General features: G+C 48.8%; 10 protein-coding genes across 11 annotated transcripts; 4 read left to right on the top strand and 6 right to left on the bottom strand.

Annotated features, from left to right (window-relative positions):
* Positions 1–178: 178 nt before the first annotated feature.
* LOC117142489 (general odorant-binding protein 99a) lies at positions 179–1,247 on the top strand. The gene is made up of 2 exons (XM_033306514.1): positions 179–290; positions 769–1,247. Exons 1-2 carry the CDS (start codon positions 249–251, stop codon positions 1,180–1,182), a joined length of 456 nt encoding a protein of 151 aa, XP_033162405.1. The 5' UTR covers positions 179–248; the 3' UTR covers positions 1,183–1,247.
* On the bottom strand, positions 1,220–4,545 carry LOC117142486 (head-specific guanylate cyclase). The gene is made up of 5 exons (XM_033306510.1): positions 4,393–4,545; positions 3,360–3,630; positions 3,056–3,296; positions 1,648–2,996; positions 1,220–1,585 (listed from the first exon to the last, which is right to left on the bottom strand). Exons 2-5 carry the CDS (start codon positions 3,593–3,595, stop codon positions 1,381–1,383), a joined length of 2,031 nt encoding a protein of 676 aa, XP_033162401.1. The 5' UTR covers positions 3,596–3,630; positions 4,393–4,545; the 3' UTR covers positions 1,220–1,380.
* Positions 4,546–4,988: 443 nt separating this feature from the next.
* Positions 4,989–6,759, top strand: LOC117142488 (lysoplasmalogenase-like protein TMEM86A). The gene is made up of 4 exons (XM_033306513.1): positions 4,989–5,171; positions 5,720–5,889; positions 5,948–6,138; positions 6,201–6,759. Exons 1-4 carry the CDS (start codon positions 5,151–5,153, stop codon positions 6,524–6,526), a joined length of 708 nt encoding a protein of 235 aa, XP_033162404.1. The 5' UTR covers positions 4,989–5,150; the 3' UTR covers positions 6,527–6,759.
* Positions 6,751–11,368, bottom strand: LOC117142485 (condensin complex subunit 1). The gene is made up of 6 exons (XM_033306509.1): positions 11,162–11,368; positions 10,613–11,084; positions 9,658–10,553; positions 9,456–9,597; positions 9,313–9,400; positions 6,751–9,256 (listed from the first exon to the last, which is right to left on the bottom strand). The coding sequence occupies exons 1-6, from the start codon at positions 11,286–11,288 to the stop codon at positions 6,839–6,841; spliced, it is 4,143 nt and encodes a 1,380-aa protein (XP_033162400.1). The 5' UTR covers positions 11,289–11,368; the 3' UTR covers positions 6,751–6,838.
* A 231-nt stretch (positions 11,369–11,599) lies between these two features.
* Positions 11,600–13,021, top strand: LOC117144812 (mitotic checkpoint protein BUB3). Its single transcript, XM_033310188.1, has 2 exons — positions 11,600–11,902; positions 11,956–13,021. Exons 1-2 carry the CDS (start codon positions 11,711–11,713, stop codon positions 12,742–12,744), a joined length of 981 nt encoding a protein of 326 aa, XP_033166079.1. The 5' UTR covers positions 11,600–11,710; the 3' UTR covers positions 12,745–13,021.
* LOC117144811 (pickpocket protein 19) lies at positions 12,774–14,570 on the bottom strand. Its single transcript, XM_033310187.1, has 5 exons — positions 13,752–14,570; positions 13,535–13,687; positions 13,344–13,473; positions 13,097–13,286; positions 12,774–13,039 (listed from the first exon to the last, which is right to left on the bottom strand). Exons 1-5 carry the CDS (start codon positions 14,568–14,570, stop codon positions 12,796–12,798), a joined length of 1,536 nt encoding a protein of 511 aa, XP_033166078.1. The 3' UTR covers positions 12,774–12,795.
* Positions 14,571–14,761: 191 nt separating this feature from the next.
* Positions 14,762–15,401, bottom strand: LOC117145374 (general odorant-binding protein 99a). The gene is made up of 2 exons (XM_033310998.1): positions 15,295–15,401; positions 14,762–15,226 (listed from the first exon to the last, which is right to left on the bottom strand). The coding sequence occupies exons 1-2, from the start codon at positions 15,331–15,333 to the stop codon at positions 14,837–14,839; spliced, it is 429 nt and encodes a 142-aa protein (XP_033166889.1). The 5' UTR covers positions 15,334–15,401; the 3' UTR covers positions 14,762–14,836.
* Positions 15,402–15,865: 464 nt separating this feature from the next.
* Positions 15,866–17,900, bottom strand: LOC117145354 (pickpocket protein 19). Its single transcript, XM_033310972.1, has 6 exons — positions 17,763–17,900; positions 17,080–17,644; positions 16,874–17,023; positions 16,620–16,818; positions 16,336–16,572; positions 15,866–16,278 (listed from the first exon to the last, which is right to left on the bottom strand). The coding sequence occupies exons 1-6, from the start codon at positions 17,876–17,878 to the stop codon at positions 16,172–16,174; spliced, it is 1,374 nt and encodes a 457-aa protein (XP_033166863.1). The 5' UTR covers positions 17,879–17,900; the 3' UTR covers positions 15,866–16,171.
* LOC117145353 (pickpocket protein 19) lies at positions 17,894–20,238 on the top strand. The gene is given in 7 exon segments (XM_033310971.1): positions 17,894–18,319; positions 18,386–19,058; positions 19,105–19,390; positions 19,502–19,549; positions 19,604–19,748; positions 19,811–19,917; positions 19,967–20,238. Coding segments are annotated over 7 exon segments (1,698 nt in total). The 5' UTR covers positions 17,894–18,152.
* On the bottom strand, positions 20,236–22,283 carry LOC117145352 (pickpocket protein 19). 2 transcript variants are annotated; one of them, XM_033310970.1, is made up of 7 exons: positions 22,066–22,283; positions 21,473–22,007; positions 20,984–21,389; positions 20,872–20,925; positions 20,681–20,816; positions 20,510–20,622; positions 20,236–20,453 (listed from the first exon to the last, which is right to left on the bottom strand). In XM_033310970.1, the coding sequence occupies exons 1-7, from the start codon at positions 22,281–22,283 to the stop codon at positions 20,269–20,271; spliced, it is 1,647 nt and encodes a 548-aa protein (XP_033166861.1). In that variant the 3' UTR covers positions 20,236–20,268. The 2 variants fall into 2 exon arrangements, with proteins under 2 accessions (XP_033166861.1, XP_033166860.1); XM_033310969.1 differs by having other exon boundaries at positions 21,473–22,022; positions 22,075–22,283.
* Positions 22,284–24,205: the final 1,922 nt, after the last annotated feature.

Raw genomic sequence — 24,205 nt, 5'->3', positions numbered from 1 at the left:
CTTATCAGCTGGCGGGGATGCAATCAAACAGTGTGGTTAGGAACTGGACTGGAGCGATAAGCAGCTGAACTCTTGACACACAGAGAATCTGGGGAGAGCACCCAGTTCTACGGAGCGATAGAAATATATAGACATATATAGCGATCTGCAGCTATAAAGCCAGGCACTTGGCCGTCGGCGGCTCAGTTCAGAACCTCAACTTCGCCGCGATCCAACTATAACTAACTAACGACTAACTATATCTCAATATGCTCAAGTATCTGATCGTAGCTCTGGCCCTCTGTGCTGTGGTGTGTATATGTTTCAAATCAATCAAATGTGAACGAACTGATCCAAGCGGAACTTGAATTATGAAAAACCCAAACTCAATTGATTGGGAAAAACCCAAACTCAAAACTAATCAGTGCAAGAAATTCAAAATTTATGTCTTAGAATTGTGCTGATAAAATAAGTTCAGTGTGCTGACATTTATTGCTGATTTTTATTGCTACAAAGTCTGACAGTTTTGCATAATTTATCATTTATTTAACGCAGGTCGGAAAATTCCGATCGGGGTTGACTCAATGTGTACCTTGATATAGAGGGTTACAAAATAAATTAACAAAACAATTTGCAACAATTTGCAGTCAAGCAAAAACGATGAATCATACTATTTATTTCTTGAGGTTAAATACAATTTATTGCCCAATAGATCCGAGTTTATTTATCTTAGTAGATAGTGGATAGCTTAAACTGTGTACTAACTAAGTGAAACGTTTTTCCAATCAGGCCCATGCCGATGACTGGACGCCCAAGACTGGCGAGGAGATCAGGAATATCCGCGTGGAGTGCCTCAAGGAGAATCCGCTGAGCAACGACCAGATCTCCCAGCTGAAGAACCTGATCTTCCCCAACGAGCCCGACGTGCGCCAGTACCTGACCTGCTCGGCCACCAAGCTGGGCATCTTCTGCGACCAGCAGGGCTACCACGCCGACCGCCTGGCCAAGCAGTTCAAGATGGACCTGTCCGAGGAGGAGGCCCTCCAGATCGCCCAGAGCTGCGTGGACGACAACGCGCAGAAGAGTCCCACGGACGTGTGGGCCTTCCGCGGACACCAGTGCATGATGGCCAGCAAGATCGGCGACAAGGTCAGGGCCTTCGTGAAGGCCAAGGCGGAGGAGGCCAAGAAGAAGGCCGCCTAGGTCTGGATGTTCGGTCTCAACCAATAAAGTGTGTTCATCTCTGTGCTGGAATGCAACCATTCGAATGGGATAGTTTATTGATTCTAGGCTAAGCAGGCAACAGGCAAAACCACAATACAAGTGCACCGAACTAGGACTACTGAGCGTGTGGGTGGTCTACGGGGGGATTGGAGCTACGGGGGATCTACGGGGGCGTCTCTAGGCATCGCCGCCCTCGGATATGGTCTTCATGGCCACATTGATGTGCTCCACCAGCGGCAGCTCGCTGTCCAAAGCCGGGTTGCGGAAGCTCTCCAGGAAGTAGCAGGTCTCGGTGCCGCCGGGATTGGGGAATTCCTTGGGCAGGAACGACGGATCCCGCGGCTGCAGCTCGAACTCAAAGCCCTCGTGCTTGGTCAGCCAACTGAAAGTGGGGAAAGCAGAATAATGTAGAGGTGGAGATGGACAAAAGACTGCACCACTTACTCCTTGGTGGTTGGGCTGACATTGATCTTTAGCGCCTCGCTGCCCGACTCGAACTTGTTGGCGATGGTGACGCTGTGCCCGAAGAGGCAGTACCTGGGCATCTTCCTGCCCACCACTCCCGCCAGGACAGTGCCCGTGTGCAGGCCGATCCTCATTTTGATTTGCTCGCCGTCGTGGGTGATGTGCTTCGAGCAGGCGTCGATCATCTTGAGGGCCATCCAGGCCACCTTGTGGGCGTCGTAGATGGAGGCTCGGTGGAGTCCGCTGGCCACGCAGTAGGCATCCCCGATGGTCTCCACCTTGTACACGTCGAAAAAGTCGCAGAACTCGTCGAAGTCCTTGTAAAGCCCCTCCAGCATGCTGATCACCATGAAGGGAGTGGCCCGCGAACAGATGCTAGTGAAGCCGACGATGTCGCTGAACAGGATCGTGACATCGGGATACGTCTTGGCGTCAATGGAGGAGCCCAGCCAAAGCTTCTCGGCGATCTCCGCGGGAAAGATGAGGTGCAGCAGGCTGACGTTCTTCTTCCGCTCCTTGGTCACCGCCGAGTTGGCCTCCTCAATGCTGTTCTTGATCTTGTCCATGCGCCGGCGCAGTCCATCCTGCGCCCTGGCCTGTTCTCCCACCAGTATCACCTCCCTGGTGGCGTCGTGCAGCGGTATGTCCGAGATGAAGAGTCCGTTGCAGGTCAGCCCATCCAGGCCGTCCAGGAAGGGGGATCCAATGAAGAGCAGCGAATTGGACTCGGGACAGTGCACCATCTGTCCCTTGATCTCCAGTCCAATGGCCGGGAAATCCACGGCGCCCGGAGGATTATTCAAGCCGATCAGGAAGGGCGTGTAGGTGCGCCGCACTATGTCCCGGAATTTCATGGTCAATCCCTTGGGTCGCTTGAAATCAAAGTAGGTGGTCGCCTGGCAACCAAAGTCCGCCATGTAGGGCTTGTACAGCTTGCTGAATCCTCTGCCCAACTGCACCAGCTCCAGCTGCTCGTTCATGATGAAGTGCCAGGGAAACATCTTGCAGAAGCTGGACGAATTCATTTGCAGGTCGGAGGCGTTGCTCGAGTTGCTCCGCTGCACCGTTTCCGGGATGGTTTTGCTCACGGAAGTGGGACGACCCATCAGCATGGTCTGCGAGTTGTCCTTGACCAGCGAGAAGAGGTAGCGATACCGCCGGGCATCGCCCTCCACTGGCTCGATCTTGATGTTCACGTCCACCTTGTAGAGCATGCGGGTGAGCGCCTTCAGGGAGCCCAGAAGCAACCAGGCAATGACCGGGCGCTCCGAGGTGAAGATCAGCTCGCCCTCGCCGGCACACACGAATCCGGTATCGGTGACGTCCTCCTGTTTATCAAAGCGGACTTAGTTATCATTTAAGTGGGAACATTATCTTTAAGTCTGACCTCCTGCAGCTTCAGCACATCGTAAACGCCATCGAGGGAGCCCAGGAATTCCTGCAGATCGGTGCCCAGGCAGCGGAAGGCTCTTTCAATGATCCCTGTGCAGCAGCAGGTAATCAGCTCCTCGCCTAGCAGCACCAGAATCTCGCTGGCACTGGCCTCGTCCATCTTCAGCAGCAGCTCCTGGATGTCCGCCAAGTAGTCATAGTTGGCGCAGCTCTTGAACGTTTGCGGATCCAGTTTGCTAGGGTATACAGATATAGTATATAATATATATAGTATATAATTTCTTATACTGTTTACTTACAGCTTGTGAATATTGGGCCAGTTCTGGCGGTACTTGGCCACCAAAGACGTGACCGCCGTGTTGAGATCCTCGTTCGACGGCGCCGTTAGTAGCTGGATGGCCATCTGGAGGTGGGTGAGGGTCAGGGCGTCGTCCGAGAGCTCCTCGTCCTCGAGCGCCCAGTGGCCACCAGGCTCGGCGATGACCGAGGGCTGGCGTGTCAGCGAGTCCGCTCGCCGGAAGAAAGGACACGCCATGTCGCGTGCTCGCCGCTCGGGTGGCTCTATTCGATCTATTTCGGGGATTCAGTGGTGCAATTAGTGGCTTATACATATAAACAATTCAATTATTGAACGCAAATCAATCAGTGAATGAGTAATTCATGTATCCTTGTTAGCGGCTTTTAATTCTTCTTTCCTGTGTGCATTTTATTGCATAATTTCAGAACTAGTGATATGAGATAAAAAGGACACTTTTCAATACTTTTTAAGCCCCATTAGGAGCTTTTAATCAAATCAAGTGAAATTCTAATTGAGATGTGTGTTTTCCCCGGAGATACAGTCATTTAATCGATGTGTATTGTGCATTTTCCGCCCGGGGCTTTCTCTGCTTTTTTCTCAAGTTCAACGTGCACTTGTGTGAGTGGGTGGTTGGGTGGCACCACCCACTGGTGGCCCACATAGGCCCGTGTCCCTGCAGTGTCTTGTGTGGCCGACTCGAGTGGCTTTGCTCCTTGGAGGTCAAGTGTGTGGCAGTCCTTCTTTATTTCGTTCTTGGCAAGGATCCCACTCGTGCTTTCTTGCCAGTCGCATTACCATAATTTCGTTTTGCATAATTTACGAGCGCCGCTCCTGCCCCAATCCCCGCCAGCTGCTGCTGCCCGATGTGTGTCACACTGGTCAGCTTTAATTTTCACCACCTCCTCCTTTCTGGAGAAGTGTGTATTTGCCTGCAGGAAGCACCCACGGATACACAATTTTCCAGCTCAATCGCAAGGTTTTTCCACTTGGGACACTCGAACGCCTAACAATAGCATACTTTTGGGCATACTCACTTGGTCAAGGGAATAAAAATTCTTTCGCTGGCCTCTTGGCTTTATGCTCACTTTAAAGCAGTGACCAAAATTGCTGTGGAAATTCTTGGAGCGCTGAGGAATTTTTTCGCACGCCTGAAAAATGCCACAATTCGAAACGGAATGAACTTTTGGCCAAAATAAGGTGGCGAAAAAGTCCGGAGCCAGCCAAGCTTTGCGGAGAAAGCTTTGGCAAGTGAAAGTGTGCAGAGGTTGTTGCATTGTTTTGAAGATACAAAGAGAGCGGAGAGCGAGTGCGCATGAGTGTATCTCACGGATACATTCTGATGCTGGCGAAAAGCTCTGCCCAACGGTCAACTCTCAATTAACCTGTTGCGTGAGCAGCGCTCTCCGAGTTTCCCGCTCTCCCCCGAACAGCAAAGGTAAGAAACAATCAATCTGCCCTCCTGGGCCCGCAAATGTATCTGTATCTGTGGGGTAGTATCTGCAGAATGCTGCATATGCTGCACACCACATGTCCGGCTGAAAACTTTTCACTCTCCAGCAATCGGAAACTTTTCAGTCCAGCGAATCGAAAATGTATATGATACGCCTCAGTTTATTGACGTTGGCCGCCCGTGCGCAACGTGTTCTTTTCCATTGTTTTCATTTTCGGGGGGCACTGTATAGTTTTGTTTATTTTCCATTCCGCGCTCCCATCGTGTGAAAGTGCAGCTTGGCTGGCTCGGATTTTTTTTAACCGTCTCTAATAGTTGTAATTTGCACTAATTACGGCCGCAATGAACGATTTCGGGCATTTCGTAAGTAGCGCAGGTTCTGAAATTCAGGAATCTCAGGGTCTTAAGTTTCACTGATAATGAGGAAATTATGTGGAATATTTACATGTGTGCATTGCGGATGCTCTATCTAAACGCAGAAAGTGGAATTAAGACACAGCACACAAAGCTTCGTCCTTGACCTTGCACATCTCTCGGTTCTCCGGACGGCGCACTCCGAAAGCTCTTGCATCGAAAGCGAAAGTTTGAAGGAACTCTCGAGTGGCGCCCACCAACCGAGCCACCCCCCCAATAACACCAAGCCAACTTACATATCCATAAATCCCATTTATGTTTAGTGACGAGGTTCCGACGAGCCAACCCCAAGAACAAACCCTAATCTAATCAGCCCCCGAAACGGTCCCTAATCACTTGATTTGGCTGTAGTTTGGACCTCCGTGGCTCGATTTGCTATAATCGCTTAAGCTATTTTAAGACCAGGCAACATGTGAAGTCTTATAATAATCTTTAGATAATTATTGTCAATACTTTAAGCAATATATTTAAAATGATGTACTATGTATCGATTATAGGCTAAGTCGCATGGCCCCAAGTTGGTGCCATTCCTGGTGACCCTCGTGCTGTACTTCTCGCTGGTGAGGAAGGATCCTCAAGGAGAGCTATGGACCACCGTGCTCAAATGCCTGCCCATTTTCGCCCTAGTATTCTATGTGGTGGCCAAGGGAATCTCGCTCAAGAAGGAGTATGCTTTATAGAATCCCAGTACTACATACTACTTATTAACAAGGAATTTTTAACAGATACCGTCGCTCACTTTGGATTCTTTTGGGTCTGGTTTTCTCGAGCGGTGGTGATGCTCTGCTCAACATAAATCTCTTTCCCTTCGGAATGATCTCCTTTGGAGTGGCGCACGTGTTTTATATCAGCGCCTTTGGCTGGAAGCCCGTAAAGTGGTTCATTGGACTGGTCTTGTACGTGGCCGTATCATTTTGTAAGTTGTGTTTACTGGTTAATATAAAAAATTAAATTACTTGGAATATTGAAAACCCCCAGTTGTTTACTTCGTGCACACGAAACTGGACGAGATTCTCATCATCGGAGTGCCCATCTACTGTTTCCTGATCACCACAATGCTGTGGAGATCGCTGGCCCGCGCCGTGGACTCCAGGAACTTCCTCGCCGTGTTCTGTGCCATCGGAGCCATTCTGTTTGTGATCTCCGACGCCCTGATCGCGGTCACCATGTTCGTGGGCGTGCCCCTGCCCTGCGCCCGCCTCCAGATCATGATCACCTACTACGCCGCCCAGTTCGCCATCGCGCTCAGCACCGCGGACGACGGTCCTGCCCTCCAGCGCTCCTTTCGCAAGAAAATTAAGTGAAGCCAGTGCCCAGTGCTCATCTGTCGGATACCCGGAGACAACATGAACGCAACCACCAAACTTAGTACTTCCAAAGCGTCTAGAGTATTGCCATTTACGTGTGTTGGTTTCCCCATCCCAGTAGCTTAGTGCAACCAAATATTTGTTCCTTTTCTGGTGGATGTGGAAACGTATCTTAGTAGTTTACTAGATGTTTGTTGACTTCAAAGTAATAAATATATTAATAATAGGTTCGATTAACTATTTTATTAAAAACCATCTTTGTACATCACTAAAAACCCGCTCAGATAGTAACTTAAGACGGAGCACGAACTAGTCGCTGCTGCTGGAACTGAAGCTGTCTTCTGAGGTGGAATCCCGGCGAGCACGTCGGCCGCGTCCTCGCGCAGTATTGTTCCTGTTGGCCGCCGGCTTGCGACCACCCTTCTTTGTCCTTGCCCCCGCTCTGGTTCTGTTGCCCTGGCCTTCCGGAGTGCTTTCTTGATCACCCTGGGCAGCGGTATCCGGGTTGACTTGCAGGCACTCGTTCAGTCGGTTCTCGAACTCGGTGACCACAGCTTTGAGTTCCGGCTTGGCCAACTTGTTGGTGTTGCTAATGATGAGCTTGAAGGACTGGTACACTTCGTCCACCTGGACCTTGTCCCTGTAGTGTTGCATATTGTCCATGAGCTTCTTCACAGCTCGCTCGTTGTAGGTGAGCAGCCCAAGGCAGTAGGCGATGTCGCGCCATTGACGCTCCACCCGCGTCACCGGGAAGCGCAAGCACAGCTTCTCCACCAGCGTCTCAATCTGGCGATCCTTCTGGATGAGACCCAGGATGTAGGACATGATAATGCGGTACTTGTCCTCATCTAGGTTGAGGTTTATGTCCCCCAACCGGGAGATGATATCCGGCAGCACATTGTACAGAATGTTCGACTTGTTGGCTATCTCCTTGAAGAACTGCTTGGTGATATCGCGAATCTCATCGTTGCCGTCCACAATGCAAAGCGCCATGTCGGCGATTTGACCCTTGACGCGTATCATTTCGTTGAGGATCAGATGAGACAGCATTTTGACGGCAGTTAGCCTCAACTCGGTGTTCGATTCGTGCAGCTGAGCGTAGAAGTGCCCCGTCCACGGCTCGATGATGTTTGGGAAACGGAAAGTGAGATCCGACAGCCCCACAACTGTGTTGCACTTGATTCGAATGTTCTTTGTTAGGTTGAGAATGTTCATCAAAAAGCTCATGTTGGACTCGCAGAAACGGGAGGACACGGTCATGAGCCGGGCCAGAGCCAAAGTGGCGGCCTGTTGCAACGTGGGATCCCTAAACTCACCAGGACGCTTGCAAATTTCTATGATAAATGGCGCAAGCTTGGACAGCAGGGCGTCTGGGTTGTAAAGCAGCATGTCCTCGCAAATGCCGTGGATTTCCTCGGCGATGTTGTCCTCTGCAGTCGCTCCCACCAGATCATCGTCTGGCTCCTGCTGCGGTTCCGCCGCCACTCCGGACAGCCTTTTACGCACCTCCATCGCTGACATATTAAGCGTAAGTCTGGCCGCATTATGTGAACTTCCCGCCTGCTGATTGCGGTTATTACGCTCTTCAAGAGCCGTCAGCTCGTCGCGATACTTCATGTTATTATAGATGTCCATGTCGAGAAAAATCATCTCCTTGATGGTCATATAGCCGATGCAAAAGACTAAGCGGGAGACCAGATACACGGGAATCAAGGTGCCTTGCATCTGTGATTGGCTATCAGCTTGAGTCTGAGTGGGAGTAAGGGTCTGCGAGTGGGGAATCTCCAAGGGCTGCGAGTCCGGAACGGTATCTGTATCCGCTTTGTCTGGAGAGGAAACTACTGCAGCCGCTTCCTTGACCAGCCAGCTCTCATTGAATTGCTTGAGTAGAGCCAACACCAGTTGCTGCGCAATCACATCCGGCGCCTGGCACATCCTATAGAAGTATTCAAAAACACTCATGGCCAGGGCGTCGAAGTCGGACAGACTTTTGTGGAAAAAGAAGTCGAGGAAGAGCCGCGTGATCTTTCCCACGAACTCTGCATTGCTGTTCTGTCGCTTATAATACTTGGCAGTGTTGTTTGCATCGATGGAGTTGACCAGCAGCTGCAGACAGGATGTAAATATCCGTGGATCACGACGCACCCGCTCTCCGACGGCGATATCCTCGATGATGGCAGTGTTGGCCGAAACAATACTGGATTTCGATTGTGAGGCCATTATCAGGAGCTGGAGCGACAGGCGAGATTCGTTGGATGTAGTGCCCTCCAGTTTTAGCGTAAAGCGCTCAAAGAGCACTTGGATGACAGCAGCATCGATGTCGCCACCCAACACCCACTCGGTCATCAGCGACTCCAAGGCCGTGTAGTGACCATACTCGATTTCCGAGAGAAACTTCGACAGGTTCTGCACCACCTTGATTGCATGAGCGCGACCCGTTTGGTCCGTGGAGAACAGAACGCGCTTGTAGGCATCCGACACTGCATCTCGCTTCTCCTTGTCCGAGGACCAGACCAGCTGCAGCATTCTCTGCATTCCCGACTCCGTGCCGTGAATTCCGAACATGTACCCGGTGGTGAACAAGTCCACCGCCTCGAAAACATCCGTGTTTGTCTTGGACATGAGCATATCGTGCAGTTTGGGGAAGGCTGAAGTCATCAAGACGGCAAAGTCAATGCTGTCCTTTAGGAACTGCACCGTTTTGATCTGCTGCAACATTTCCTCGCTCTAAAATAAAAGATTTGGTAAGAAGGAAATATATATTTTTCCAAGATGAAACATACGCTCTGTTTAAATCCAGCAGCCAGCAGGTGATATGTCTTTAGCAAGGCCAGCACATACACACAGTGCTCCTCGTGCTTCAGCAAGGAACTGGAATGTAAATATATTCAATATAGAACGAAACTATCCTTGATCAGCAACTTACCTCATATTCTGATTTCCCGCCAAAAAGTCTACCTTTCGCACGAGAACAATAACATCCTTGTAGTTCTTTTCGCGCATCAGCGGAATGATCCGCTCCATCAAGGTCTCGTCGCTCTCCTCCTTGTCGAACTGCATATCGGGAACTGTAATATAACAATAAACTTTAATATATACCCCGAACTAGCGGAACAGCATGAACTCACACTCCGTAAGGTTCTCCTCTATGAAGGGCAGCAGTTCGGGCGCCAAGCTGCTAAACTCGTCGTTGAGCTTCTCCTCCTGCTTGCGCTCTTCCTCGAGTACCTCATTCAGTTTCTCCATGGCCTGCACCTCGTGTTCATGCTTGGCTCTGAGTTCATCTATGGAAAGTTTGCTGCTGTAGGGATTGCTTTCCAGGGCGGATTTGATCAGATGCATGGCGGCACGCCGCACTAGCGAGCTCTTGTCTTCCAACCTTCCGATGGCTTCCTCCAGCACTCTGATCAGAAAGTTAAGCGGAATAGCGTGCTGGGTTTTCAGGTGATGCCAGATACTGAGCACCTTGGAACGCACGTGTGCAGAAATATCTAGGATGTGGGCCATCAGGTGCTCGAGGAACTCATTGCGCACTTCCTTCAGTTCTTCGCTAAGATCCTCCGAGGTCAGTTCGCTAACCACGGTGTCGCCGATGATCTGGAGCACACAATTCCGCAGGGTGTGAGACTGACAATCCAGTAGGTCTTCCGCCAGCTTTTCCAGGTGCGGTACGATCAGCGAAGGTGCGATGTTCGAGAACTCGGCCAGGAAATTGGAGAAGTGCTTGGAGACCGAAGAGTCAGAGCTGTCCATCCGTAGGGCATCCACAATGCTCTTGATTAGAATGGAGAAGACCGAGGAAATTCCGTACTCCTCGTGCAGAAGCAAAATTCCTGCTGCTACTGAATGGGATGCATGCTCAGTGCCGCGTAGGATCTGCAGGATGCGCACCGGAAAGGTCATGGCCTGGTTGAAGCGCTTGATCGATGTGCCCAAGATCTGGAAGATCGTGTCGAATATGTGTTTGTTGTCCACGCGAAGCGGCAGAAGTTCGATTGTTCGATAGCAGGGGTCGCAGAGCAAGCTGGGAAAGATGGATACGTTGCAGATCGGTGAAATAAGATGCTGAATGCCAACTCTTACTTTATAAAGTCCTCCTCGGCTACGGGCGGACTCCATAGCTTCTCCAGCGGACACTGCAGCACGTTGAAGAGCTGCACCAGGAACTTGCCGCGCTTGACCTCCCAGTTGGGAAACTGCTCCAATCCCTCCGACGGTTTGGTACGCTTCTTCTGAACATTGAGCTGCTGATCCCGCATGGCCTGCTGGACACTGTTGTTGATCTTCTTGACGGTGCTCACCTGGAGAAACAGCGTCATCTTGGTCAGGTTGAGGTAGCTATTGCGCTGCTGGTTAGACATGGGCTCACTGGCCGTCAGCCGGGGCTGCAAGTCCTGGAACAGTTTCTCCACGGTCAGGTAGAGAAGGTCAAAGGACCTCATCAGATTCTGTGCAGAGCCGCCATCTGAGCCGCGGGCCTCGAGGATCGAGTAATACAAGTCGAAGTGCTCGAATATATAAAAGGGATCACCCAGGTGAACTTTGCGCTTGCATTCTGAGAAGGAAACATGAAGATTGCGCGTCAGAAAACTGTACTGAATTTAAAAACCAACCGCGAAAACGGAAACTTACCTTGTAGTTTCGCGGGAATCTCCTGGGCGCCAAAAATCTCCTTCACGTAGTACTGATCCCCGCTGGAGTTGATCAGGTCAGATGCATTCAGGGGAAGGACGAACTGGAAGTCGTGCGATTCCTCCATGGCGGGTATTACTCCTATTTACCTTGAAATAAAAATTGTATCTTCTGAATTGAGTGGCGTCGCTTATAGAGATGGACACATTCGCCGCCAAATCGATCGCTTGATATCGGTTATCGGATACTGATGACTGCAAACATAAAATGCTCATAATGAGGGGTTGTATTTATCAGACAGAATATATACCACAAAAACTAAATTTATATTGGTTTAAGAGGAGCTTGTTTAAATTTTTACATTATTAAAAGTGTACCTGTTTAGGGAGTCCCCTTGATGCAAATATGCGATGTATCGATAGTGATATCGAAATACTCGCATCTCTTCTCCAGACGCCGTGCAAATTCGGAGTTTGAGTTGTTTTAAGCAGTTTCTGTTTGAATTTATTGTCTTATTAAGCCGTAGTTGCTAGCAGAAAACTTGACAAAATGCGTCCCCCAGAGTTCAAGCTTAACAATCCGCCGGAGGACCTGATCTCCGCTGTGAAATTCGGCCCCAAATCGAATCAGTACATGGCGGCGTCTTCTTGGGACGGAACACTTAGGTTCTACGATGTGCCGGCAAACCAGCTGCGTCAGAAATTCCTGCAGGATGCCCCCCTTCTGGACTGTGCCTTCATGGTGAGATTCCTTCGTACACATTTACAACCCCCTATTAAACCAAAAATCCGCAGGACATAGTGCACGTGGTCAGTGGCTCACTGGACAACCAACTGCGTCTCTTTGATGTCAACACCCAGGCGGAAAGCATAATTGGTGCCCACGATGAGCCCATCAGATGCGTGGAGCACGCCGAGTATGTCAATGGCATCCTCACAGGTAGCTGGGACAACACCGTGAAGCTGTGGGACATGCGGGAGAAGCGCTGCGTTGGAACCTTCGAACAGAACAACGGAAAGGTGTACTCCATGTCCGTGATCGACGAGAAGATCGTGGTGGCCACCTCCGACCGCAAAGTGCTCATCTGGGACCTGCGCAAGATGGACAGCTACATCATGAAACGGGAGTCCTCGCTTAAGTACCAGACCCGCTGCATTCGTCTTTTCCCCAACAAAGAGGGCTACGTGATGTCCTCCATCGAGGGACGTGTGGCAGTGGAGTACCTGGATCACGATCCTGAGGTGCAGCGCCGCAAGTTTGCTTTCAAGTGCCACCGGAATAGGGAGCAGAACATCGAACAGATCTACCCCGTGAATGCCTTGAGTTTCCACAATGTCTACCAGACGTTCGCCACTGGCGGATCCGATGGTATTGTGAACATTTGGGATGGCTTCAACAAGAAGCGGCTTTGCCAGTTCCACGAATACGATACCTCCATATCCACGCTCAACTTCAGCTCCGATGGCAGCGCCCTGGCCATCGGCTGCTCCTACTTGGACCAACTACCAGAGACGCCGGCCACCGTGCCACATCCGGCCATCTATATACGCTATCCCACGGACCAGGAAACCAAGCAGAAATAATGTTATATAGACTTGTTTATGGCGAAGTTATACATCATTTTTTAAAGTAAGCTACTTAGTATTCCCTTTTAATTTCGTGCGCGCATCTTTGATGAAAACCCACATCAGCTTTCCCAGCACAAATAAAAACTCTATAAAACTCATGACGGAGGCCCCTATATACAGACTTATGATGCCGCCAAAGTTGGCCAGTAAATCTACACTGGTGTACTTGAGTTTCGTAACAATTTTGGTCATGAAACGCTGGCCATAATAAACCTGGGCTTTTATCAATCGATCTGTTGAGTTTTTTGGGCTGAAAGAGAGGAAAATTGAATTATCTGTTCTTTAATGCTCTATACATTGAACTTACTAATCTAATTTGCGCACATTAAGCGACATTTTGTACAGCCGTGAATTGCAATTGTCTGGACAATCACAAAAGTGACCCTGTCGTGAGTCGTTAATGTATTTCTCCTGATCACCCATCTTCACGTAAGAGAATATATCGGAATTGTAGCCTAAGCATTGTGCATCGTTGATTCCACATTCCGGAACTCCATCTAAAAGAGAAAAAATTTAAAATGTGGTAGAAAAACTGGTCTACATCCGATAATTACCAATGGGTGGCAGAAAAGCTGGCAGCGAGCACTGGCAGGTCTTCCACACAACTAAGTGGAGGCACACCACCAGGCAGTTTTCGCGGTTATAAGTCAACGAAGTGTTCTGGAAGGTAGGGTTCTTTTCGTTCTATGGAGTAAGAAATTATTATTATGATTACTTTTCCCTCTTAGTTGAAAGCTATACACACATCAAAGTAGCAACGTCTTCTTTTGGGACTCATCTCATAGGTATTTGGAGAGGTTTCAGTGACCATCGGATGCACAGCAACGAAGTTCTCCGTATCCGGGTACAGGTGGTACAATATTTCATTGGACCACTGGTGTGGTTCCTTTATCATGAGCTTAGTAACCAAAAAAAAATGTAAACAAAATGAGAGGAAACTGTGACGCATCTAAAGGACTTACATTCATTCCAAATGGAGTCAGAGCGTCTATGTTGTTCATAAAGGAGTAGCTCGCATTGATCGTGAACTTGAGGCCCGATTCCTCGCCAGCGGTGCTCAGCTTGTAGGGATAGAACTGGTTGGTCAGGTGCTTCTTGCGAGAGTTCTCCGAAATCATGGAGTTGAAGACCAAGCACTGGCCCTTCACCGTCTGCTCCCGCACAAAAAGCTTGCAGCAGTCGTAGGGAGTCTCATCGAAGACGCAAGAATCGGCGACGAAGAGTTCATCGCATCGATAGGTCATGTAGTTCATCAGGTCCGACGGTTTCAGATAGCTAATCCCCGTCAGATTTCTTTTGGTCAGAATCCGTATACGGTTAAAGTTGGAGAAGTTCATAATGTCCAGACTGGCGAGTAGCTGGCGAAATGTTTCCCGGAGCTCGGCATTCGGATGACGTGGCAGAAAGCGGAGCAATGCCGACGGAGCCCTCTGCCAGTTGAAATGACTCCAGGGGCAAACGGCCACAGCTGGAAAGTCGATGTGGTACACTGGCAACTGTGTGGTCTCTATCAGGCTGACCAGGAGCTGCTCGCTGTGCCGATGCATTAGCACGGTGTACAGACTGAATCCGGTGATCACCGCTCCCAGGACGATGGCGAGCCACAGGCAGCGCTGCCAGAGATGCTGCTCCCCGAAGACGTGCTGCATCCCATGGATGCTGGAGTGGGCGAAGGAGCTGCGCAGTCTTTCTCGGAACTTAATGCCAGGCGGCTTGTTCCTGAAGCGAAGTAGTCCTGGTCGCGGCCGCGGAGCCACGAGTTCCTTGGTGTACAGCAACATGACGAATGCAAGAAGTTTGCCCAAAGTTTTAGTTTAGTTTGCTGCCTTAAAGTGTAGGCTTGGTGTAATTGCTACTCGGAGTAGCTAATAAGTAAATTGACTCCCCAATTGAAGTAGAAATACCTTACACATGACTTTGATATATCCACATTCTGCTTTTTCCCCACTGAATCGAGAACGAGTGCACAAACTTTTATGGGAAATCAATTACTTTATTAACTAAACTAATGCTAATCGGTACATCCGTCCAACTAGGACATAAGGCACTAGGCCTTGGGGGCCAGGCTCTTCTGGATCTGGGCCAGGTTCTCCTTCAGCAGGCAGGTGGCTCCGCGGTAGGCCCACTCGCAGGCGTTGGATCCCTGCTCGTTCTTGTCCACGCAGGCGGCCAAGGAGGCGTGGAAGGCCTCGTTGTGGTCGGCGTGGTTGCCCACCAGCTGCTGGTGGATGTTCTCCACGTTGAAGCCACTCTGGACGTCGAACAGGCCCCACTTGGTGAAGACGCACTTGATGTAGCACTGGGTCTTGGCGTCGTTGGGGTACTCCCACTTCTGGTACTTCTCCACCAGATCCACGGGCACGGCCAGCTCCTGGACGCACTCATCCCGGTAGGCCAGCATGTCGTGCCGGTTCTTCACCACATAGTCGGCGGAGGCCTATAACCCAATGGAAGGCGATGAATTATTCTGGACCTGTTCGCAGGTTATCTGCACCGAGCACTCACCAGTCCAATCAGCACGCAGATGGCAACGAAAACCTTCATTTTCACTTTCTTTGCACCTATGTATGTATTTCTCCCGCGATCGAGCGAAGACTGCTTTGAAATAGGGCCAGACAGCCCCTATTTATACGAGTGCGAGGGATCCGATTTGGGTTCGGGAATGGACTTGGTACCTGAGGGGTCTCCAAGGCGCGATTATGCTTCTAGATCCCCAGTTTATTTTTATGCTCCGCTCCAAGCTGGGCATCTGATTCTTTTGTGATGGGCTTTTATGCTTGGGCATAAGTGGACAACAAAGAATCTGGAATCTGGATGGATGCCTTCTAATAACCTCCATGGGCTCAGCCGCTGATAAGACAGCTCCCCTTTAATCTTTGGCAAATTGGCGTGCTTGTTTTTGTTGTTGCTGAAAACAGATTAATACACACGTTTAGCAAACGCAGCATATTTGGGTACACTGCAAAAAATGCAGTGGCTGGGCAAAAAATTGAAAGTACTTGCAATTACATTTTATTGAAGGTATTTATTAGTATGTGCTCTATAAGAAATTTATTTACTCAATGTTTCAAGCTGCAAAAACATACTTCTAGATTGAAAATGGATTTGGGGATTTAAAAAGAACATTCTTATTCAATTTGTTTTTCTGAGTGCACGTGAAGAAAGCCTACAGTTTTGTTATGTCTGGTTGGAGCTGCACCTGAAAATTTTCCACTGCCGTGCAGGTAGGTCTCCGAATGCGTTTTGTTTTCTGGATTTGTTTATGTGCACATCCCAAGAAACCAGGTGAGTGGTGCATTTGTGTGTGCTTCGATTACAGGTAAGTGTGGGAACGTGAGAACCCAGCTGCCGATGGCTGGTACTTCATGGTGCCAGCTTGGGTCTAGGAGCCATCGGGTACGCGACAACAGGCAAAGCGATCCAAGAAGCTGTTGATGCAGCCTAGCACGGATATGCCCATGATCAAGCCGGCTATTCCTCCATAGGAAACTACAAGTGGAGGGGATGGGTACATTTCATCGCAGCTGTGATTGATCCCAAACTCACCCATCAAGTCGATCAGCGTGAAGCGGAGCATGGAGCGGTAGGAGAAGAGGGTCTCCTCCTGGAAGTACACATCTATCTCGATCTCTGCGGCGTGGGTGGTGTGGGTGCTCAGCTTCTCCGTGTAGGTCGACGTGTGGTACTGGGTGTGACCGCACTGAGGAAAGCAACCGCAATCCACGGTGGAGAACACGTTATCACGGGACTCTTCGATGATGTTGCTCATGGAAAAGAGGGAAACTAAGCGGAATTCAGTATATATGATGTAAGTTTATAATTAGACCCACGTCGGTGCTGATTGAAGCAGGCCAGATCCTTCATCCCGCAAATTCTACGTCCGTTGCTTTCCTTTGCATCCGCAGTGTTGTCCTCATCTTGAGTGGCCTTCACAGGCAGTTCCAAGGAGCAGTTGCACTTGCTGATGATGTAGTTAAAGTGGCACTTGTAGATGCACTCCGAACGGGATTTTCCCTCTGGGATCTCATTCTAAGGTAAAATTGAGATTCATGGAGTTAATATATATTTGGCCAAGGAAACATACCTCAAAGTAACAACGACGCATTTGAACGGGACGTGCCCGGACATCCAGTTCGGCAGTGAAACGAAGTGGTTCCACCGGAACCACGATGCGATCCTCCGAGGAATAGTCAATGCTCATGCCCAGCAACTGGGTGGGTTCGTGCACTATCACCTGGTGTGGTAATTACTCCATGTCACGACGTACTATCTATGTCTTATCGGACTCACCCCCATTGTATTCAACGTATACAGACCCTGATACCGTTTGATCTTCACATTCAGCCCGCTGTATGATCCGCATGCGGCCACGGACCAGGGCCACGTTTCATCTCTTCCCGAGGAGACCAGTGAGTTGAACTCGAAGGCGAAGCCATTGAAGGTTTTGGTGGGTCGGAATAGGTCGCAGCAGTTCATCGCCTTGCGACGCCACTGGCACTCGGTGAAGAAGTGCTGGCAGTTCATCTGCAGCGCCTGGTAGATTCCCCAGCTCTGCATGTTCCAGTTGTCCAGTTCGGAGAACTCCGTGAAGTTCTCATCCGTGAGGCGAGCGGACATCGGTGTTTGCCAGACCACGGACTGAACCAAGTTATAGGCCTTGGAGAGCTTCTCGGCATTCAGGCTGCTCAAATGGATCGGGATAATGGTGACGGCTGGGAAATCGATCTCTGACACATGCATGTCGGTCCTTTCGATGGAGGTCTGCACCCAGTAGTAGAAGTACCGCTCCGAGGACAGAATGCTCACATAAACAGTGGCCAGAGCAGCCATTATTTTGAGGGGGATTCTGGCGTATCTGTAAAAAAAAAAAGAAGTAGTATTTCAAGGATTACTTCTGGATAAAGGGAGAAGAAGGCAGGAGATTAGGCACGGCCAGAGTCATGGATATTATTGGATCGAGTGATACCACTTACCGCCTGGTCGAGGCCCATCCACTCGCCTCGTCCTTCTTCTGCTTCTTCTTCGACTCCTTGTGGTCATCATCATTATCCTCGGAGGAGGGTTCTGGCTTCCAGGCGGTGGCACTCATTTCACTCAGCGGACGAACTGCGACTGTGGGAAAATCGCGCTAATTGGCAGTTCGGTGCGCTAATCAATGTGCTGACAACCACTTCTGTCAGCGGGCTTATCAATGGCAGGAAACATAACTACTCAATTACAAAGCTTGTGAGCCATAATGGATGGCCTGCCCGGCGGAACTTTGTCCGCTGCAATTACAGGTCACCTGGCCTTTGGGACGTGGCCATAAAAGGGTTCCCCGAATTCCAGCCGAAAGCTCAGTGATTGAGTGACTCGTCACCGAAATGGCCAGGGGAGATAATTCGGTCAAGCCGACGGAGGCAGCCGGTTTTGGTGACAGCGAGAAGTGCCTCGTGGATTTGCTAAAGGTCCACTTTCGGAGCTACTGCGAGAAGTCCACCATTCACTGCGTTCGCTATCTGTACGATTCACACCTGCACAACTTGGAGAGGTCTGTGGTTTATCCTCTATTCATATCTACATTCAATTTGTAATTGTATATAATCATTGCATTTAGAATCATCTGGTCCGTGCTGCTCATCATCAGCATCGGGCTGTCCTTCTTTTTCTACCTCCTCCTCTCCGAGCGATTCGTTTCCCAGAAGCTGCAGACGGTGGTCCATGATCCCCAGTACCCCGTGTTTCTGGTGCAATTTCCCGCCGTGGGAATCTGCACGGACAACCGCATCAACTGGAACAAGCTGGAGGCGGCCAAGGAGCTGTTCCTGCCGACGAATGCCAGCGTGGAACTGGTCGAAAGTTTCACAGTTCTCGTTACCCGGATGGAAACTCTGCGCTTTGGCAGCTACCTTTCGAGTTTGGCCCAGCTGGAGGACGATAACCTGGAGGCAGTGGGCTTTGTGAACCTAACTGAGCTGGCCATGTTTATGACTCTTCAATGCGCGGATATCATGGTACCGAAATCCTGCCTGTGGCGCAGTTCCTCCTTCAATTGCTGCGAATACTTCGTGTTGGAGAAGACGGAGTTTGGATTTTGTTTGGTTTTCAACTCGGAGGTTTCTCCACGCTCCAAGGCAATTAAGCAGAAGGAGGGTCATAACTTCTATCCGAAGCACAATGCCAAAGCTGGCCAGAGCTCGGGCTTGAATTTTGAACTAATCTTGAACGAGAGCTTCAGGCGACCCGATTCGCAGGCGAATAATAATGTCTACGTAAGTATTTGCTAGGCAGTAGAATATTGCTGGATTAAACCATTTACAGGTAATGATTAAGAAGCCCAACCAACTGAACAATGTCGTGTACTCAATGACCCAAGACACGGAGACCTACGTGACTATCCGTCCGGATCTCACTTGGACGGACAACACCACTCGCAGTATTCCGCCGGAGCGCAGAAACTGCCTCTTCGCGGACGAGCAGGGCGAGCTGGACTCCAATGATTCGGCCAAGAAGTACGGAAAGCACTTTCAGCTCTCCAACTGCCTCAACCGCTGCCACGAGTCCTACCTAATCCAGCTCTGCAACTGCTCCCTGCCCATTTTCTTCCTGTACAACCACAGGGGTGAGTCTAAAGTTCACTTTTCATGTTAATTACTCTGTGCTTAAAAAGTATAATATGATTAGGATATATTATTTATAGACTCTATTATATAGTCTCAATATTTTCTTTCAGTTCCTGATTGCAACGCAGTCAGCCTGCGCTGCCTGGCGCGTCACAATGGTAGGAGATCTAAGGGAATACATTAATTCTGGAAATAAAACCCATCTGTTGCAGACATCTTCAGCTACGACAAGCGAAGGGACGAGGATGCCCTTTTCAGTGCCACCAAGCTGGGAATGACCTGCTCCTGCTTGGTGGACTGCTACCTGCTCGACTATTATACGGCCACCACCACGCTGCCTTTGTCAGCCCATAAACTGTATGGAACTTGAATGGAACCCTTCTTTGATTTCTCGAGATATCTGAAACCATTCTTTGCAGACCCAAGGATCCGCAGCAGAAACTCTTCAGGGTGGATGTGCACTACCAAGTGGAGACCACGCCTTTGTACCGCACAAGCCTGGAGTTTACCATCATCGATCTAATTGGTAAGAGATTCAGCATGGCGAACCACTCACATATCTCGTATATTCGCAGCCAATCTGGGTGGAATCTTTGGACTTTGCTTGGGGGCTTCTATGGTCAGTGCCTTCGAGTTGATCTACTATCTTACTGTGGGACTTGCTATGCATCTATATGACCACCAGTACTATGGGGTCCTGTTTAAGCACCTGAAGGTTAAGTGGGCCAATTTCAAGGGCTACCTCAGGAACGAAGTTAGCCATCTGGCTGAGAATCCTGCTGCTCCCAAGGATACCAATGAACGTAAATTGCGGCATCCCTTTAACTACAGAAAGAATGCATGGTAATGATATGCTGTATTTATTAAATATTTAATTTCAAAATTTAATTGGTGTTATTTTTCTCTGGCCAAATGGAATAGTTAAAACGCGGGGTTCTGGTTTCTTTAACTTTCTCTTGCCATGAATGTACAAATAGAGCCCGATTGAGAAGTAGTAGGCCAACTCAAAGGCACTCAGTAAGGAGGCTCCTAAGAACAGTCCGATTATGCCACCAAAGCTAGCTGAAATGATAAATTAACAATTTAAGATGATACTTATAAAGTAAAGTATAACCAACCCAGTAGTTCCACAAAGGTAAATCTCATGGTAGTTTGGTATTGGATAAGCCAACCGGATTGGTAGAAAATATCCAAGCGCATTGTGCCCGCCTCGGTGTCCGTTTCATTATTACTGCACAGGATTTATAAAATGTATAAATTGTAGTGGATTACACATAGGATTCACTTACTCAAGAGTGGTGGTGGTGAAAACCCGGTCGAAAACCAGCTGAGTGCAGCTGGTGAAGCAGTCACAGATCATGCTTTCCTTAAAGGGATTTTTAACAAAATCGTCCTCCTCGGGATGCCGTTCAATGCTGAAGGTAACTATGGGAAAAAGGATTACAATATTTGATTTGAAATGTCCTTGAAGGAATCTTACATCTATTGTCGTAGAGACACTTGAAGTCCGAAGCTCTGCATGCAGTAAAGTTATCTGTGACGTGCAATATAACAATATGTATCTACATAATCTGCAATAAATCTTAAGTTACCTTTATCTGAGACGGGAAAAAAGATCGAGGGAGAGCACTTGCACAGATTGAGGACATGCTCCTGATGGCACCTGCTCCGGCAGTTTCCAAACCAGTACTCGAAGTCTGGAAAATTTTTGTAATGCGGATTGTCGACCTCATCGCCAAAGATACATCTTCTGACCTCCGGAGTCACCGTCCTGGTTCGTTCATCCGTGACTGTGAAACGGGGTGTTACGCTGATCCTGGTGTGGGCTTCATGTGGCACGTGGCGCACCACGTCGCTCCACTGCTGCGGCTGCTTGATCATCACATTGATGCCCCGCTTTCCAGGACGAATGAAGGATCTGTTGAGCCGCACGAAGAGATCCAGTCCGGAGCCCTCGCCATACTGCGGGGTGCGCAGGGGATAATATTTGTCTTCCTTCTGAAGTTGTTAAATATTATTTCGTCCTTTATTATCCTTGTGGTATGTGGTATATTGTATAAAGTATGGATGGGCTTACTCACAGCTTTTTGTCGCGATTCCGGACTAATTTCCGTGTTGAAGACGAAACACAATCCGGCCTCTGTGAACTGGTATTCAATGACCTCGCAACAGTTAACTGGGTTTCCGCGCCAGCGGCAGGTGTGAAAGAGGTCCTGGCACCTAAACTGGATGAACTTGTAGACTTCGCGAAGGTCGAGATGATCCAGCATGTGAAGCTCATCAGTCAGAGTTTTGTTCCTAAAGAAGTTGGACATTTCATTGAGGCGCGACAAGTGAGGATCGCCTGCCGCAGTGAAGAACTTTACGAAGAGGTCCTTTTGGGCAGCAGACACGTTGGCTCCCAGGAAGTGATCAACTGCCTCGTTCTCTAACATTTTCCAGTTCAGGCGGTTCCTCGGACAGAGACCAATCGAGGGAAATGGTATGCGGAAGATCGGAAGCATCGTGTTCTTAATGGTGGTCTGTATGCGCACCGTTTGGTAAAGTTCGTTGAGGTCCACATAAACCACGATGGCACCTATGCTGGTGGTCACCAGAATCAGCAGCCAAATCACCCTGATGTTCAAATAGCTAGAGATTGGTGCGAAAAAGGTTCGATATTTCACAAGGTTACCTCTCGAACTTCCTCATCTTGGGATCGGCCAGATATCGTATGCCGTGCACGGAGGACTCCGCTGCGTAATCCTTGAGATATGGCAGCATGAAGTGCCATAGTTTTCCCAGACGACTGCCCTTCCTGGCATCCTGCTGCGTCTGGATGAGCCCCGATTTGCCGCCGTAATCCCTGTAAAGTGGACGACGGGCTCTTGGCAGTTCCAGTGGATATATCATAGCTCTACTTTAGAGGAACGAAAATGCTCGGATGCGCTTCGCTCGACGGGTGCAATTAAATTGGGCATTCAAATTTAAGTTAGCGCGGAGGAAAGCCTCCGCAGCATTGAACTCAATCAAAAAGCAATTATTCGAAACGGTCGGCGGGTGGCTCCGGATCTCGACTGGCTCCCCTGCCCCGTCGACGCTTAAATCACGCACACAATTAACAACCGAAGGGGCGAGTGCGAGGGCGCAGGACTAAAAGTGGACAAGGACGCGCCAGTTGTTTACTCAACTCGACTCGGGATGGCGGGGTGCAAGTCACTGTCCATTGGCAGCGTAATCCTCCGTTGGCTCGACTGTTTGTTCGTTCATTAAAAGGAGCTGCTGCAGTCGGAAAAACTAGGGATTCTAAAATGGAAATCATTTTCCACACGCTATTGTACATATTATTGATAATAATAATAAATAACCTTAGCTCAATATTAATTATGGAATTTGTTGTATTTATTTGGATTTATTCGAACCCATGCCTGCAGTTTTCTGCCAGTGTAAGTGACCACCACTGGTGGTTGGAGGAGTCTGTGTTACTTTTTATTGAGTGCTGGTCAAATGGAAAACTTGGGGAAGATGTTGGACATTTTTGTCAAGCTTTCCTCCGATTGTCTGTCGCTCCGAATTGTTTTGTGTAAACAAGTGAAAATATTTTCGATTTATCATTGCGTGCATTCCCATTCCTTGTCTACTTTGTTGTCCTCTTCGATTGCCAGGATTTCGGTGGCTTTGGCTGCGTGATTTATTTGGCCAACAAACTATGCCCCAAGTTGCTCCAACTTGATTTTCTGCAGTTGCGTGCTTAGCGCCACGGATTAAAGTCGACTTTTGGGGCAAAGCGGATAATGTCGTCTTGCATTTGCGTTGGCTTCTCTCCAATGATGCCAGCAGTCACTGGCCAAGTTAGTTAGTTAGTGGAAATACATGTAATCAGCGGATGAAAATGAACTTTTCCCAAATCCTCTTCTGAAGCAACTTGGCTTAAAAATGGTTTAGAATCGAAGAAACTACTGTTTTAGTCAGCTTAAAACCTAAGCTATCCATATATATCGTTTTTTGGTTGATTTGGTAAAAATAAATTTTTTGTTAAATTTGCACTTTTTTGCAAGGGGTAACATCATAATTTTTTGCAAAAATGGGTAAATTTTTTTTTCTCACTTTTCAATCCAAAATGAATGGGAGCTTTAATATGAGTTTAAACAAGTATAGAAATTTATATTCTGACCATTTTTTTTGCCCATTTTCCTAACAAACAACTTCTGTCCGATAAAAGGACAGAATGTCAGGTCTTTTGGGTTCATAATTCCACCCACGAGGACTAATCGACCATAGACACATGCACACGTGGTTTCCTGCTAATCCTGGCATTATGGACAACCCGAATGGTCGCCAATTAGCGTGGTGTCAATCAAACATTCCGACTGTCTGCTGAGAATCTGAATGCCAATTGATTTGTGCGCTCGTCCTCGATTTTTCGGTTATGCTCTGGGGTTTCAGGTGGACTGGGGTTGGCAAACCGTTCAGCGGGGAAATGACAATTTCAGCATTTTCAACCTTGATTGATGGCCATTAATTCGAGTATATCACTAGTCAAAATAGTTTGCAACTGCATGTGATTTATGTGGCACATACTGTGGTCAGGCAAATAAAATCACTCACTATACATATTTCGAAGATTTTCCATCCCAACTTAAGCGCGTGCCTCTGTTACTTTACTCTCATTATCCTGCCATCCACTTAGAGGCCGTTTCACCGTGACTTTAAACTCTTAGAGGTAACCCAAAACCCCTTCGATACGGCTGATTAAATCGCCGCGGGCCGTGAAATAAATCCGCCAAAGCTCCCCATTATGCACAGTGGGGCAAAGTCCGCTGATGAGTGGCTAT

The sequence above is a fragment of the Drosophila mauritiana genome, chromosome 3R, assembly GCF_004382145.1.
Source record: "Drosophila mauritiana strain mau12 chromosome 3R, ASM438214v1, whole genome shotgun sequence".
Taxonomy (NCBI): Eukaryota; Metazoa; Arthropoda; class Insecta; order Diptera; family Drosophilidae; genus Drosophila; species Drosophila mauritiana.
The sequence above is the reverse complement of the archived record's forward strand: the minus strand, read 5'-3'. Positions and strand labels throughout refer to the sequence as shown.

Excerpts from the sequence above, each read along its gene's own strand:
- LOC117145354 (XM_033310972.1), bottom strand. The coding sequence starts at position 17,878 with ATGAGTGCCACCGCCTGGAAGCCAGAACCCTCCTCCGAGGATAATGAT. Across the intron at positions 17,645-17,762 it reads GGATGGGCCTCGACCAGGCG|ATACGCCAGAATCCCCCTCA; the intron begins GTAAGTGGTATC and ends TTTTTTTTACAG. Across the intron at positions 16,279-16,335 it reads CACGCTGATCGACTTGATGG|TTTCCTATGGAGGAATAGCC; the intron begins GTGAGTTTGGGA and ends CTCCACTTGTAG.
- LOC117142486 (XM_033306510.1), bottom strand. The coding sequence starts at position 3,595 with ATGGCGTGTCCTTTCTTCCGGCGAGCGGACTCGCTGACACGCCAGCCC. Across the intron at positions 3,297-3,359 it reads TGGCCCAATATTCACAAGCT|CAAACTGGATCCGCAAACGT; the intron begins GTAAGTAAACAG and ends TGTATACCCTAG. Across the intron at positions 1,586-1,647 it reads GTCAGCCCAACCACCAAGGA|TTGGCTGACCAAGCACGAGG; the intron begins GTAAGTGGTGCA and ends CCCCACTTTCAG.
- LOC117142488 (XM_033306513.1), top strand. The coding sequence starts at position 5,151 with ATGAACGATTTCGGGCATTTC. Across the intron at positions 5,172-5,719 it reads TGAACGATTTCGGGCATTTC|GCTAAGTCGCATGGCCCCAA; the intron begins GTAAGTAGCGCA and ends TATCGATTATAG. Across the intron at positions 5,890-5,947 it reads GGAATCTCGCTCAAGAAGGA|ATACCGTCGCTCACTTTGGA; the intron begins GTATGCTTTATA and ends AATTTTTAACAG.
- LOC117145352 (XM_033310969.1), bottom strand. The coding sequence starts at position 22,283 with ATGATATATCCACTGGAACTGCCAAGAGCCCGTCGTCCACTTTACAGG. Across the intron at positions 22,023-22,074 it reads GCCGATCCCAAGATGAGGAA|CTATTTGAACATCAGGGTGA; the intron begins GTTCGAGAGGTA and ends ACCAATCTCTAG. Across the intron at positions 20,454-20,509 it reads TACCTTTGTGGAACTACTGG|CTAGCTTTGGTGGCATAATC; the intron begins GTTGGTTATACT and ends TTATCATTTCAG.
- LOC117144811 (XM_033310187.1), bottom strand. The coding sequence starts at position 14,570 with ATGTTGCTGTACACCAAGGAACTCGTGGCTCCGCGGCCGCGACCAGGA. Across the intron at positions 13,688-13,751 it reads TGACTCCATTTGGAATGAAT|CTCATGATAAAGGAACCACA; the intron begins GTAAGTCCTTTA and ends TTGGTTACTAAG. Across the intron at positions 13,040-13,096 it reads AATGTGCGCAAATTAGATTA|CCCAAAAAACTCAACAGATC; the intron begins GTAAGTTCAATG and ends CCTCTCTTTCAG.
- LOC117145374 (XM_033310998.1), bottom strand. The coding sequence starts at position 15,333 with ATGAAGGTTTTCGTTGCCATCTGCGTGCTGATTGGACTG. Across the intron at positions 15,227-15,294 it reads TCTGCGTGCTGATTGGACTG|GCCTCCGCCGACTATGTGGT; the intron begins GTGAGTGCTCGG and ends ATTGGGTTATAG.
- LOC117142489 (XM_033306514.1), top strand. The coding sequence starts at position 249 with ATGCTCAAGTATCTGATCGTAGCTCTGGCCCTCTGTGCTGTG. Across the intron at positions 291-768 it reads CTCTGGCCCTCTGTGCTGTG|GCCCATGCCGATGACTGGAC; the intron begins GTGTGTATATGT and ends TTTTCCAATCAG.
- LOC117142485 (XM_033306509.1), bottom strand. The coding sequence starts at position 11,288 with ATGGAGGAATCGCACGACTTCCAGTTCGTCCTTCCCCTGAATGCATCT. Across the intron at positions 10,554-10,612 it reads GCCGAGGAGGACTTTATAAA|CTTGCTCTGCGACCCCTGCT; the intron begins GTAAGAGTTGGC and ends CATCTTTCCCAG. Across the intron at positions 9,257-9,312 it reads CTGCTGGATTTAAACAGAGC|AGCGAGGAAATGTTGCAGCA; the intron begins GTATGTTTCATC and ends CTTTTATTTTAG.
- LOC117144812 (XM_033310188.1), top strand. The coding sequence starts at position 11,711 with ATGCGTCCCCCAGAGTTCAAGCTTAACAATCCGCCGGAGGACCTGATC. Across the intron at positions 11,903-11,955 it reads TTCTGGACTGTGCCTTCATG|GACATAGTGCACGTGGTCAG; the intron begins GTGAGATTCCTT and ends AAAAATCCGCAG.